The 14,098-nt window shown below is 55.3% G+C and overlaps 1 protein-coding gene across 1 annotated transcript in view; it reads left to right on the forward strand.

Moving 5' to 3' along the window:
* COL27A1 (collagen type XXVII alpha 1 chain) overlaps positions 1–14,098 on the forward strand; it is a 138,896-nt gene that overhangs the window by 75,131 nt on the left and 49,667 nt on the right. Inside the window, exons 20-27 of the mRNA XM_060608896.3 lie at positions 1,541–1,594; positions 1,746–1,799; positions 3,460–3,504; positions 4,731–4,784; positions 6,456–6,500; positions 11,029–11,082; positions 12,922–12,975; positions 13,220–13,273. Of these exons, the coding sequence (XP_060464879.3) occupies positions 1,541–1,594; positions 1,746–1,799; positions 3,460–3,504; positions 4,731–4,784; positions 6,456–6,500; positions 11,029–11,082; positions 12,922–12,975; positions 13,220–13,273 (414 nt within the window). The remainder of the gene's footprint in view (positions 1–1,540; positions 1,595–1,745; positions 1,800–3,459; positions 3,505–4,730; positions 4,785–6,455; positions 6,501–11,028; positions 11,083–12,921; positions 12,976–13,219; positions 13,274–14,098) is intronic.

A 14,098-nucleotide genomic window follows, 5' to 3' on the forward strand; every position in this document is an offset into this window, starting at 1 on the left:
GGGTGGCCAGGCACTGAAGTAAGTGCTTTGTGCTATCCACTTCAAGCCTCAGAATGGCCCTGTAAGGTGATGTAGTCACCACTTTACAGATGAGCAAGCCAAGGCCCAGAGATGCTCAGGAATCAGCCCGGGATCACACAGTCAGTCGGTGGCAAAACAAGTCTTTGAGGCTCTCAGTTTATTATTATTTTTTTTATTTTTTTTTTTAACGTTTATTTACTTTTGAGACAGAGAGAGACAGAGCATGAACGGGGGAGGGTCAGAGAGAGAGAGGGAGACGCAGAATCTGAAGCAGGCTCCAGGCTCTGAGCTGTCAGCACAGAGCCCGACACGGGGCTCAAACTCACGAACCGTGAGATCATGACCTGAGCTGAAGTCGGACACCCAACCGACTGAACCACCCAGGCGCCCCGAGGCTCTCAGTTTAAAGAAAAAGATGTGGTGCTTTGACTTCCTGTGACCAAAAGGTCAGAGAAGAAGAAGAAAAAAAAAAAACACTTATGAAGACAACATGGGAGGAGGCATTTTGATCCCAGGGATTTATACAAGAAGCTTTTGGTTTCTAGTTGTCAGGAAACTTAGGGGGTAGTTGGGGCTGCCCTAAAAGTGAATGCGGTGCTAGGATGAATTAGCAGAGGTATTACACTAAAAACAAGGAAGGGGATTTCCCATGCTGGCCTCTGCTGGTCTATTCATACCCAGAGAAGCATCGGCATCCTAGTGATTGCCAACAATGGAAACTGACCACTTGGAGGTGGCAAGACTGAGGGGCCCAGGGCCCCTGACTAGAAACCGTCGAGGGAGTAGCAAAGGGTAGGCCTGTGGGGAGGGAATAACTGGTCTCTGAAGTGTGCAAAGACCACTGTGGGGAGAAGAACTCCCTTGTGCTTTGTGGGGTCCTAAGGGGCAGTATGACGTTGTCAAGGGGAAAAGGAGGGGGTTCTGCTCCATATCAGGAAGAAGCCTCCATTGCACGGTGATCCATTCATCGGGAACCGGCTTGGTCTGGGAGCAGTGAGCCCTCAGTGGTGACAGGGAGCAGAGCCCAACACAGGTGGCCAGGACGGAGGGGGGATTTCAGCTTTGGATAGGAGGAGATGAGCTTATTTAGATCAGCATTTCCCAGTCCCTTCAAAGTCGCCGCAAACCCAGAACGTAATTGTGTCTGCAGGGTCACCGCGAAGGATGACGTTTGTCAGAGCTGAGGGTGGCTAGCTAAGGCACTCTGGCTGCCGTGGGCCCAGGACTTGGGAAATTCTGGCTCAGACAACCTTGTGGGTTCTGGGAGATTCTTCCAGTGCTAAGTATTCTCTTGCATTGTCTTATTTAATTTTCTCAGCAACTATCTGAGATGTATGGGCTGTTCCCGAGATCCCTGTTTGAGAATAGAGGACCGCAGGGTCAAGGTGGTTAACTGAGCTGCCCAGGGTCACATCCCACGCAGGAAGGGATGGAGACCCGGGTCAGTCTCCCTCCAAGACCTATACTCTTAGCACTTCCCTTCACCTATGGGTGACCCCTGCTCTCTGTTTGCCCTCAGGGGTTCCCCGGAGACATCGGCCCCCCTGGGGACAACGGCCCAGAAGGCATGAAGGTGAGTCCCTGCCTAGGGCAGCCCCAGTCTCTGCGGAAACCCCAGGCCTCCAGGGCTGGCTCCCTGGCTTGGAATCGTTGGGGGTCTCGCCAGCCTCTGCTGGATGTGGGGGTGTCGCCTCTGAGACAGCTTTTTGTTCCCTTCTCACCAGGGTAAGCCTGGAGCTCGAGGCCTGCCGGGACCCCGTGGGCAGCTGGGGCCCGAGGTGAGACTGTCTGCCCCCTGCCCCCTGCCCGTCCCCTGCAGCCCTGCCTGCTCCATCCTGGGTCCTGGAGGCCTCAACTGGGGACCAGGGTCCCTCAACCAGGGCAAAACCCTGGGCTGCCCCAGACTTGCCCTCCAGCTCATCCTTTCCAGTCCTGCCCCGTGACCCTGCCAAGGTCATTCTCTGACCTGGCCTGGCTGGCAGGTCACTCTCTCCCTCCACGGCATCCCCATTGCCCCGGGGTTTTCTCTCTGGAGGCCACCGCCTCTGCTCCCACCTGCAGCACAGCTTACTGGGGTGTTGGGGTGGGAGAGTAGAAATTATCAGCTCCATTTTACAGGTGAGACCCTGCCTGACACTCGGGGTGGAGGCACTGTGTTGGGTCCCATGGTCAATGGTAGGCAGGGTCAGGATTCAAAGCCACGTCTGGTTGAGCCCAAAACCCATGACAGAGACCCTGTGCTATTAACTCCGTGTTCCTGGGAGCTGCCTGGGGGGCATCCCCAGAGAATTCTATGACTTGCAGCGCTAGTGAAGGACAGAGAGGAGATTTGCTTATTTCCTCATTCATGCTGAAGGGAGTGAGACGTTCTCTGTGGGTGGGCCTGTTGGACACCCCATGGGCTGGCCCCAGGTTTTCTCTGCACACGAGGCCCCCCACCACCCACCTGGGCTCAGACCCCAAGGCTCCCATGACACACAGCCCTGGGTGAGGGTACAGGAGGCCCCGACTTGCCACAACCACAGGCAAGCATCCAGCTGACATGGATCCCTTCACAGACTGGTTCTGGGTCTGGCGGGGTCCCAGCGCTGGCTCCGGGAGCTGCCACGTGGGGCTGTTTTCCTGGAAACCGGGTGTAGGGGGGAAGCTCCGGAGGGGGCCTCTTGGTCAGGCCTGCCATGCCAGAGAGACCAGCTTGGAGGCTTCCCCTAGCCTGCGGGAGGGCCAGGAGTGGAAAGGGAGGGGAGGAGAGGGACGCCAGCAACGTGCCTCTGTCTACACCCACGTGACCACTAAAGAGACTGCCACCTGCTCACAATTTCATGGATTCATTCATCCACTCCCGCATTCATTCACTTCTTCATCTCCTCCCTCTCTCATGCCCCTGTCCCCACCTTCACTCACCACATGTCCACGAGACCCTGCACACCTATCTTGAGTGGTGTTTGTGACGGTGTAGGGGATGGGGCCTCAGGAAGGAATAAGAGATCATCACTGTCCTCCAGCAACTCAACTTAGGCTAATCATCATACTTTAGGATGATCCTCTCCATTCTGCACCATTCTACAGGGGAAACTGAGGCACGGTGAGGCTAAGGTTTGCCTTAGCAGAATCAATGGCAGAGCTCAGGATAGGGCTCATATCTTTGAGCTGCAGCCTGGGGCTCTGTATCCACAGCATATGAAAGGGTTTGACTTTCGGCCCAGCACTGTCATGAACCTGGGCCTGTCACATTCAGATGACATGGGGGGTCCCATTCATGCAGATGTCCTTGTGTGGCCTGAGAGGGGGCCCAGCAGGGGGACCAGAGGTACCCTTTCTCTTGGTCCAGGAAGGCTCTCCTCTGTCCATCCCTTTCCCTCCTTACAGGTCAAGTTCTCTGAGAGTCTCACTGGATTAATTTCTCTTTTTTTCCTCTCTTGTGTCTCCCAACTCTAGGGAGATGAGGGACCCATGGGGCCACCCGGGGCCCCTGGCTTAGAGGTGAGTGTCGCCGGCCCCCAGGGGAGGTGGGATTTGTCAGCGCTGAGCGAGCTGTGTGCAGACAGATGACATCTGGGTCGTGCTGTGCAGAGAGGTCATCAGAGGGAGCTTTGGGCCAGCCAGAGAGGGGACTAGAACAGACACCAAAGGAGAGAGACAAGAGACAGGAAGCTGGCCGGCCGTGGTGGCCCGGCTGCCATGTGCTGGGCTTTGTCTCTACTCTCCTACATTTGATTCTCCATGAGAGTGGCATTGCTGGTCTGGGTGTCATCCGAGGCCATCGGGCTCAGAGTGAGGGGATGGCCCCGTGTCTCAGTCTAGAACCTAACCTTGCAAGCATCCCTCCCGACTGCTCAGCTCCAGGCGGCCTCTCACAGGGTCCACCCCAGCTGACTGTGTAAATCAGCAGTGTGTGCGTACTTTGGTCCTGGGGCCTGATTACACTCTCAAAAAAACGATCAGGGACCCCAAATGCTTTTCTTTGTGTGGGTTCCACCTACTGATGTTAGTAATTAAAACTGAAAACTTTTAAATGTATTTATTAATTCATTTGACGGAATAATAAACCCATTTCATGTTAACAAAAATAATAGTTCTACAAACAAGACAAAACAAAACAAAACAACCCAACCAGCTATATTTTCCAGAGCAAAATGCTCTAATGAAAAGAGTGGCATTGTTTTACCATTTTTGCAAATCTCTTTAATGTCGGGTTTAATAGAAGTCGGCTGGGTTCTCCCATCTGCTTCTGCATTCAATCTGTTCATGCTACCACATGTCATGTCGCCTCTGGAAAAGTCCGCTCACACTCAGGAGGAGAGAGACACAGTAAACAGTGTCTTAGCATTATTACGAACCATACTTCTGAGGTCATCAGTCCCTTGAAAGGGCCCCAGGGACCACAGGGATCCCCAGACCACATTTTGAAAACCACTGGTATAAACTCCCCATTCCTCTGGGCCTTTTATCTTCTGTGCCCTCCTCCCTTTTCCTCATTCCCTGAAAGCGGGTTTCAACATCCCCATTTACAAACAGGACAGGCCTGGGAGGGGAGACTTCCTTGAGGTCACACAGGTGCAGAGACCCCTCTCTGCATCTCCAGTATAGCCTGGTGCCCCCGGGGCTCCAATTCCCTCCCCCCCGCATTGTGACCCTCCCCTGCACCAGGGCTGGGACCCCAGCAAGGCTGCCTCTGCCCCCCACTCACTCACCTCTCTCTGTTGCAGGGCCAGCCTGGCAGGAAGGGGTTTCCTGGTAGGCCCGGCCCGGATGGCATGAAGGTGAGGAGTCCTGGAGGTGACTGGGCTTGGTGGGTTGAGGGGGACACCGGGGGAACAGAAGAAAAGGGGAGCCAGCCAATGAGGGCCCCAGGAAGGACCCCAAATCCCACGGGCAGTTGTGGAAAGGAGGGAGATGGTCCCCATTATCACAACATATTGGTACCAGAGGGGAAAAAATGACCACAATCTGAATGTCCAACAGCAGAGTAGTGTTCAAGTACCGGGATATGATGCGGCCACGAAAGGTGGTGTAGTGGAAAAGTTCACCGGATGGGAAATGCCCGTGCGCGTGGACGTGGTGGAGGCAGGAAGCAGGTTACGGATGGAAGGTTAGGCCCCGGCCTGTGGTGGGGGCTGATTGTACTGTGTTCCCGGGGGCCCGGAGCAGAGGCTGCAGTATGGACGGGGGCTCTCTCTGGGTGGTGAGAGTATAGGACGTTTCCGTCTCCTTCTGTGGGCCTCTAGGTTTTCCCCATCCTGTGCAGTAAATATGTATTATATTCGTTAACAGGTTTTTGGGTTTTTTTTAATTGTCATAAAAGAACTGGCCTGTGTAGGAGGGTGATGACCCCGGCACACGGGCACATGGGCAGCCTCGCTCACGGGCTTTCCCAGGACTCCCCTTGGGGGCCATGTTGGGCCACGTTTGCAGCTGGGCCGACTCACCAGGGTTAGGGCAGAGCCAGGGTAGCTCAGGTCATCCGTGTCCCCCTCCACTCGGGGAACATGGCCCATGTGTCTGGCCCCTCTGGTCCTCGTGGGCGTGAGGCCTGGGGCAGGAGCTGGAGGGAAGGACGAGGCACAAACCCGATGGCGGTGAGCCGTGTTCATTTGTGAGCCAAACTCCTGGCTAGTCCGAGCCCTTGTCCTGCCCTCTGAGGTCTGGGTCTGTCTCCCTCAGATACCAGCTGGGTTTCTGTGGTGGGAGCAGTGACACAGTCTGGCTGGATTTATCCCACGGGTCTGCTCGCCTCTCTGCAGCTCACGCCGTGGGGAGACCAGGGCAGCCGTGGCTGCCGCAGAAGCGGGAGCCACCCCAGCATGGGATAAAGCTAGCAGACAAGGCTCCAAGAGGCCACCAAGCGTGAGAGCTGGAAATAGCCTACAGGACAAATGAGTCTGATTTCCCTTATTTATAGTTAGGGACGCTGAGTCCAGGGCAGGGACAAAACTCGCCAGTCATTTTGTGAGCCAGGAGCAGAGCTCTGGTGGGTTAGCGTCTAGGATTCAGGTGCCCCGACTCCCTAATTCCCTGCTCGCCCTGTGGTGGGCAGCTTGATACAGTAGGAATGGGGATTTCAATCCGTCAGGCCAAAGTTTCCAATTCTAGCCCTACATCTAGCTTGCTGTGTGGCATTGAGCAGATCGCTTCGCCTCTCTGAGCTTCATTTGCCACCTCCACAACATGCGGCAGGTTGATGAAGGGCCCAAATTAGATTCAGACATCAGGGTGCAAGTAATGGGTGGCTAGGGCCATGTCTGGGGCCAGAGGTTCTGTCCAAGTGTCCCATGTCCCCGCCATTTGAGATCTGTAAGGCCAGAAGCTGGAGTTGAGGTTCCTACCCTTCCCTACTGGTGGGGGCTAGGGCCAGTCAGCTGGGGTATTCCCCAAGGGGGACCTGGACCTCCCATCACCCATCCCAAGCCATCTTTCTCTTTGCTTCCTTGCAGGGAGAGCCGGGTGACCCTGGACGGCCAGGGCCAGTGGGTGAGCAGGTAAGTCAATACTGGTCTCTGAACACAATGACTCTCTTTATCGAAAACTCACTCAGTGCCAAGCCCTTTGGTGAATGCTCCACATGCACCTGCCTTTCATCCCCCTGCCTAGCTCCTGGGGTCAGTTAGCTAGTCTCCCCTTTCCACTGATATGGCCACTGACTTTCCATGGGGGTGAAGTCACCAAACAAGAAAGAAAGCCGTGAATCACAGTCCCATGGCCTAGCTCTGTGGATGTTTTTGGAGCGTTGGCCCCAAAGGGGTTACATGAGTTTGCTCCCAGAACGTTAAAACTGGAAGAGCCTCCACTAATCGCCCGCCGTGCCCCATTTACAGATGGGGAAGCTGACAACCAGAACCAGAACCACCTGCCAGGGGCTCTTGGCCCAGGCAACCCTCACTTAGAAGGAAAGTGAAATTCAAGCCAGGGGCTCTGGGAGGCGGGGAAGTCAGGCGAAGTTCTGAAGAGGAGAGGGGGCCGCGAGTCGTCGTTAAAAAGGAGGTTTGAGAATCACGACCTTCATTATTGAGGCCCAGGGTCCTCGGTGCTACAGAGAAGCAGCTGTGAGTTCTGGGAGAAGAGACCACAGAACCCCTCCTCTGTAGCCCGACACAGCCTGAAAGCCTAACCTCTGGGCTTGGACGGCAGGTTGAAAGGTAGCTATCTCCTCCACTGCCTTAAAGAAGCACCTCACCCCCTCAACTCTGCAAGGCACTGGTTCAGGCCAGAAGAAAGAATGGCATTGGGGACCCTGAAGAATCTCTCTGCTGAGAAACGCCATCAATGGCGTGAGAGTCGTGCACGACGGGTTTCCTCACCAGGCCTGCAACATCTGTTGGGGGGAAGAAAGGAATTAAAGCAGGGGGTGGACTGGATTTTTGAAACCTTTCCAGTGTCATTCGAGCGCATTCTGTGGGAAGCCCGGGAGTTTGGAAGGGCTGTCACGGCCTGAATATATTTCCTGATTGGAAAAAAAAGGCAATGCGATCAGCAAATTTAATTTCATAGTTATGCTGATGGTAAGGGCCCTCGGGAAATAGATACTCAGAATCCTAGGATGTCGGAACACGGAGGGTCCTTGCACAGCACTCTGTCCTGGGGTCCTAACCTTTTTTGTGCCTTGGGCCCTTTGGCAGGCTGGTGAAACCCATGGACCCCTTGTCAAGAATTAGAGTTTTTAAATGCACAAAAATGCAAAATGGAGGATTGCAAAGGCAATCGATTATATTGAAATGCGATTTATGAAAGTAAGTTAAGTGCCATCTACTCACAGCCATCCTTCTTTATGAACGCGTTGAATAATGAGATCCAGCAGCATGTCTAACAGCAAAACCTCAATTTTGAACAGTGACAAGTCTTAGTGACACATTTTGAAATCTCTGCGACGGTGACTGCACTGTGACATGTAAATATCTGTGACAGTTACAGGTATCGTGGGTTTGTCGGCTATACTCAGATTTGAGGGAGATGCTCAATTTCAGCTAGAGATTGGTGAAAATAAAAGTTGCAATTTTTTTTCCTAGTCAAGCTCAGGGACGCCCTCAATTCCATCCACAGAGCCTTCCAGGAACCCCGGTTTAGCCCACGTTGGCCATCTGATTAACAAAGATGACTAAGCAAATAAGTAGTGAAAGCTGGGGCCAGGCGGAGAGGGCGTCTGGCCTGGGGCAGCGGCACGAAGGTCCCCGTGGATGGCGCAGTCTCTCGCTAGCCGCCTGGCTCTCTGGGACCAGAGCAAGAGAGAGGGGCCTGTCTGAATTGTGAGACAGAGCTGGAGCCCTGTGGTGGGGGTGCCACGCCAGCTGTGCCCTTGGCCCCTCCCCCTTGTGGAAAGGGGCAGGTATCTCCTGTTCATGGCAGAAGCAGAGGGTCCCCGTGAAGGGTTATAAGGTCCTCCTTAGGATCACAGTATCGGCCACACTGATTGGGCTCCTGCACCAGGCTCCGTACCAAACACCGTCACCCCCACTGCCTGCGATTCCCTCCCCAACCCGAGGGCGGTAGATGTTAGTCTCCCCATTTCACGGATGAGGAAACTAAGGCTCTGAGAAGCGAGGCAGCCTGACAAGATCTCCCCCGGGCAGTAGCACAAGTGTCAGAGCCAAGGTTGACACTCGGGGCCGCTGGGTTCCCAAGATCCGCCTTGGAGGGACTGGAAAAACTTTAGACCTCCTGACCCCTTGCTGTTCTGTAACAGCTACTAAGAGTGTAGATGGCTCGCCAGCAAGCCCTGTCCTAGGTGCTGGGGACACAAAGATGATCACAGGCATGGGCCTTCCCTTTAAGAAGCTCTCTCTGTCGGGGTAGAAGCCAGGCATGTAAACACTCCCTCCCTGAGATGTCTGTTCCAGTAGAGAACCCACAGCTGTCCTGTTCCCGGTTGCACGTCCCAGTGCCTAGCGAGGGAAAGGAAGGAGGGAGGGAGAAAAACTCCCATAAGCAGACAACAGCCCTTTTATCTGTAGACAGTGTGAGGACCAGGGCAGGCTCCTTCCCCAAATCGGGGACTCAGATCCTGCCCGTGCAGTGCCCACTGTGAGTGACCGTCCATCCCTATGTCCTCACGCCAGCTGGAGAGGAGCCCGTGGTGCCCACAGCAGTCAAAGCTGCTTCTCCACCCTGCCCCCCTCCACCAGGTGGAAGCCCTCGGCCCCTAGGGCTGGTTTCCTGGCCAGCTTCATCTCAACCCACAGACTGGGCCTGCCAGGATCTTCTGGGACACTGCCCCATGGGTGTCCTGGGGGCCGGAATGGGGAAGTGGGGCACTTGCTGTATGGCCCTTATTCATTAGGATCCTGTTTGGCTTCTTGTTTGAGGTTTATGACCCGCGTGCCTTCCAGGACCCAACAACTCATAAATTTAAAGTAGCTATGAAATTTCTGTTTCTCTGGGCCAGTCGGGCAGGGGCCTCTTAACAGAGCCGTTTTTATTCCCTTCTCTCGGCATCCTCTAAATGTCTGAGTGCTCCCTTGTGGGGCGCGCGGGCCTCCGTCTTAACCCTGTGCCCTTTTAAAATAAATTAGAACAGGACGGGAGGGAACTAAGGTTTATGGAGTGCCTACATGTGCCGTGCATTATCTCCAATACTCAGAACAACCCCGGGGAGACCGGGAAAGACCTTTTCCTAAAGCGCCCCCCTCTGCAGGTGATGAGGCTCTGAGAGGCTCTGTGACTTACCCAGGGTCCACGGACCTAAAGACTGGGTGACAATGACAGGAGAAGTGTCAGGTGTAGGGCCTGGCACTCTGTAAGTGCCGCCTGTTGTTAGTAATATTGCCGTCACCTTGAAAATAGTCTGGTTTTTTTTTTAAAGTTAAGTCGTTGCAAAAGTCAAATACTTGGTTACTGTCTGTGACTTATTAGCCATGACCTCATACCTCAGCCCGGAAGGGTCTCTGAGCCCAGAGGACCAGGACCTCCGTTGTGCAGCTATGGTGCTGGGGTACGGGGTGGGGGGTGGGGGCGCTGTGCCTTGCTCATGGCCATGCGCTTTGGAGGCCCTGGGGTGGAGGCACAGGTACAAGGGCCTTGGAGCCACACGGACCAGAGCTGAGTCCCAGGCTGCAGCCGCAAAACGTACATGGTGCGTGGCCAGACCTGAAAACGGTCTCTGAGACACAGCTCACCCTTTGGAACTGGGCACCATGTTTTCACTCTAGTTGATTGACAGGTTGGTCAGCTGATTCTCCCAGAAACTCTTGGCTGCAAACCGGAGTTCTTCCCAAGCCGTTGTCCTACCTCTGAACTGCACAAGACCCCCTCCCCCCTCCCCAACTCCGCTCAAATCTTCCTTAGCAGGGAAGAGTAGGGGGTCTGGACAAGGAAGTGTCTGCTTTCCTGGGTGGCTTCTCCAGGCTGTCCAGCTTCGCTGAGCGGTGCTTGTGTGTCTACTCAGGGCCAGCGAGGCCGGCAGCCACCTAGAAGAGCCTCTGGAACACAGAGGCAAGTTATCACCCAGTGGAGTTAAAAAAAGCAAAAGGAACCGCAGCGTGAGTGTGTGTGTGCCCTTCAGAAAGGAGAGGAAGCCTTTCACAAGACAGTATAAAGGCCTCTACTTCCTACGTTTCAATCAAGACTTTTGGCGGAGGTTGTGACACTGTTTCCATCCTGGCTAGCGGGTTTGTTTCTCTCTTTGAAACAGCCCCAGAGCCCGGAAAGATGGGGACAGATTTCCCAGCACCGCTTAAGGGCCATCCCTGCCCGCCCCCCCCACCCCCAAACGTGACCGCCTCCCAGCCTGCTTCTGGCACAGGAAGAATGTGTGGCGCTCCCAGGGATGCTGGCAGCGGCCCCACTGCTTGGCTCCCGAATCAGAACCATCTGGTGGAGTGAGGGAAGTCAGGACAGTGCCTGGAGAGAGGCAGCTCTCCTCGGTGCCAGCCCCACGCCTGCCTGCCGCATTACCAGGCACCGGGGAGGAGCTCCGAAGAGACGGGGAGATGTGGGCCAGCTGCCTCTGAAACTCAACACATGCTTGCATTCACGTTGCTGCCTCTTTTCTCTTGCTTTCGTGAATGTTTCTTCTAGGGACTGCTGGGATTCATTGGTCTGGTCGGGGAGCCGGGGATCATGGGAGAAAAGGTGAGTTGTGTTGGTGGGGGCAGCGGGGTAGAATATAGAAACAAATAGAACTTGTGGTTGAAATCTTAAAAATGATGAAGGGGCCAGTTGCCCTGAGGATTTCAGACTTGTTTCCCCTGTGGCTTCTCCTTGCTTCCCTAGCGTTCCACACCCTCAAAGAGCCATTGTCCCCTTTCCCAGCACCCCCTGGGGGCTCTGCCCTGCCCCCCGCAGGAGCAGCTAATGCACTTGCTGTGGGCCTGCCCGCCTGCTCACTGGCACAGCATAGGGGCGGGCGACAGAAGGGAGGTAAAGAGCCATCTTTTTTAAAAAGGGCACAGTTCCTTATGCTGCCTTGTTAGTCCCCCGGCAGCTCTGTTTTACAGACCAGACAACCGAGGCTCAGACGGGGGAGGGGGGTTTGGGGGGAGGCTGACTTAATCAAGGTCGCCCAGGTAGGAAGTGACAAAGCTGGGATGTGAACCAGGTTCAGTGCCCGGGGCCTCACGTTAGCTCCCAGCTCACAAGCACCCTGTGGTTTCCAGTTTCCCACCATGGGCCCTAGAGGGTACCTGCTTTCCTTTTATGGGTTTGTCTGATCCCCAAGCTGGCCTTGCGGGGTGCCCGTATTATTCCCACTGATTGGATAGAGAAACTGAGGTCCAGAGAGAGGAAGCCTCTGCCCTACCACAACCACCATCTCCTCCTCCTCTGTTTTCTCTTCTTCCTCTTCTCTTCTTAATTGATCTTTTTATTTTGAAGTAATTATAGAGTCACAAGATGTTGCAAAAAGCAGTACAGAAGGCACCCTGTGCCCTCCCATGGTCACATCTTGCACGACCATAGTGCGATATCGAACCAACTCTGGCCTTCCCCTGTTGCTCAAATGTTCCGTGTCCCTCCTCACCTACACACCGTTGCCCGTGCCCCTCCCCCGGCCAGGTACACCCCTCCTACTCCCACCCCTCCACCCTCTCTGCCTAGATCATGGTCTGTTCTCCTTCAGCTCCCTCGGGTCAAGCAGGTCTTCCCGAGGGGAGCTTCAGGGGGCACCCCCGAGCCCAGGTGCCTCAGATCCCCTGCTGAAAGACCTTAGCACCGAGACCTACGCCCCCACTGCACTGCCTCTGGTTTGCATCTGAGCTGGTGATTTGTGTCCGTCTCCCCACGACACTCAGGGTCTCACGGCCCATGAGCAAGGTCTGTCTGTGCTCCTCACCATTGCATCTTCTGGGGCTGGAGTGTCACGCCAGGCCCGTAGAAGACTTTCGGTAAATGTTTGCCGTCTGAGTAGATACAAAACACAGGGCCTCACGAAAACAGCCAGGATGCAAAGCCAGAGCCCCTTTCGCCAGCAGCCTCTGTCTCCTCCACCCACCATCTCTGCCCAGTCTGTCTGGATGGATCAGGAGGAAGAGAGTTGCATCTCAGATGCCCCAGCATCTCATCTCTGTCCGGGCGAGGGAATGGGGAGACTGAGAGCGCCTTCCCTTACCATCTCCACCTCAGCAGGCCCAGCCCAGGGGACGCCGTGCCCAGCGAGGACCACATGACATGGGCCAGCATCACAGGGGACAGTGTCATTAGCTCATCCTTGCTCAGGATCACCCTTGCCCGAGGGAAGCCCTCTGTGTGGCATGCCACAGTGGATGCCGAGGCCTCCCAGGGCTTGCCGGGTTCCTGGCTTCTGCTGAGCGAAATCCCAGCGCCCCTTCGCCTGTCACCACCCTGGGTGATGCGACTCTAGACTTCAGACAAGTCCCTACCCCCTCCTTTTTGGCCTCTGGAAGGCCTCTGCACCTGCTCCCCAGAGAGCCACCCCACAGCCATCACCTCCCTGAATTGCTGTCTCCATCACAGGGTGACCGGGGCATGATGGGACCCCCAGGCGCACCTGGCCCCAAGGGATCGATGGTAAGGAGCAAGTGTGCACGCCTTGCCCTCTCCTATCACTGTCGTGGTGACAGTTCTGCTCTCCTCTGCCTGCTTCCGCATACCTTGGGCATTCAGAAAGACCCACCCCTTCCCCTTCCAAGAGGCCACCCTCATGGCCCTGGGCTGGGGCTGGGGCTGGGGCTGGGGCTGGGCTGCCGGGGGCGGAAGGAGGAAGGGCCCCCTGCTTCAGCTGATTCCTTCTCTCCCATCTCTTTCTTGGCAGGGTCATCCTGGAACTCCTGGTGCAGTTGGGACCCCTGGAGAGCCCGGACCCCGGGTAAGCAAAGCCCTCACGTTCCCTGAGTTCAAACCCACTGCCGAGTAATGGTGAGGAGTCCAGACAAAACCAGAGTCGGACGAAACCCGGGTTTGAGTCCCAGCTCCATATTACCAGGGAAGATCATTGAACTTCTCAGAACCTAAATTTTGCTCATCTGAAACACAGAGAAAATAATCGTGGTCATGATAGTGTCATCACATGAGTTAAATGAAACCGGGCAGCTAATGTTCATTATGTAGTGATGTTCCTTGCACGGGGTATCTTGGTCATTAATGCCATCATCGCTTTGTTCATTCACTCCAGAAATACCCTGTCACGTGTGCCTGAAGCCGCTCCAGGAGCGGGGGACAGCAGCCGTGAACAAGGCAGAAAACTGCTGCTGCCCATTAGGAGATTATATTCTGGCATTTGAGAGAGAGAACCCTATAAATAAGGGACACCTGCTATGGAGAAAGTAGGGGAGAAGATGAGAAATGCTGGGGACACATTGGATGAGGGTTAGAGCATGGAGGTGAGGACACGGGGAGCCTGGGCTTGTGATGATTGAGGGCCAGGGGTATTCCTGAGGACCCCGAGGCAGGGAGGAGTGGGAGAGGCAGGGTAGTCAGAGTAGGGGACCCCATCTGCTCTCCTGAAGGTGATGTTGGGGGTGGGGAGGGGTGGCTCTCATTCCGAGCCCTCAGAGTGTCTGTTCCCTCTGTCTCTGCTGACGGAGGCTGGAGGCTGGGAGGGGCTCTCACTTCAGCCAAGGCTCGGGCTCAGAGCTGGGAGCCCACTCTGGGGAGGTGGAAGGGTGGGCTCAGGCAGGTAGAAAGGGTATGG

This window comes from Panthera onca, chromosome D4 (assembly GCF_046562875.1).
Source record: "Panthera onca isolate mPanOnc1 chromosome D4, mPanOnc1 haplotype 2, whole genome shotgun sequence".
Lineage (NCBI taxonomy): Eukaryota > Metazoa > Chordata > Mammalia > Carnivora > Felidae > Panthera > Panthera onca.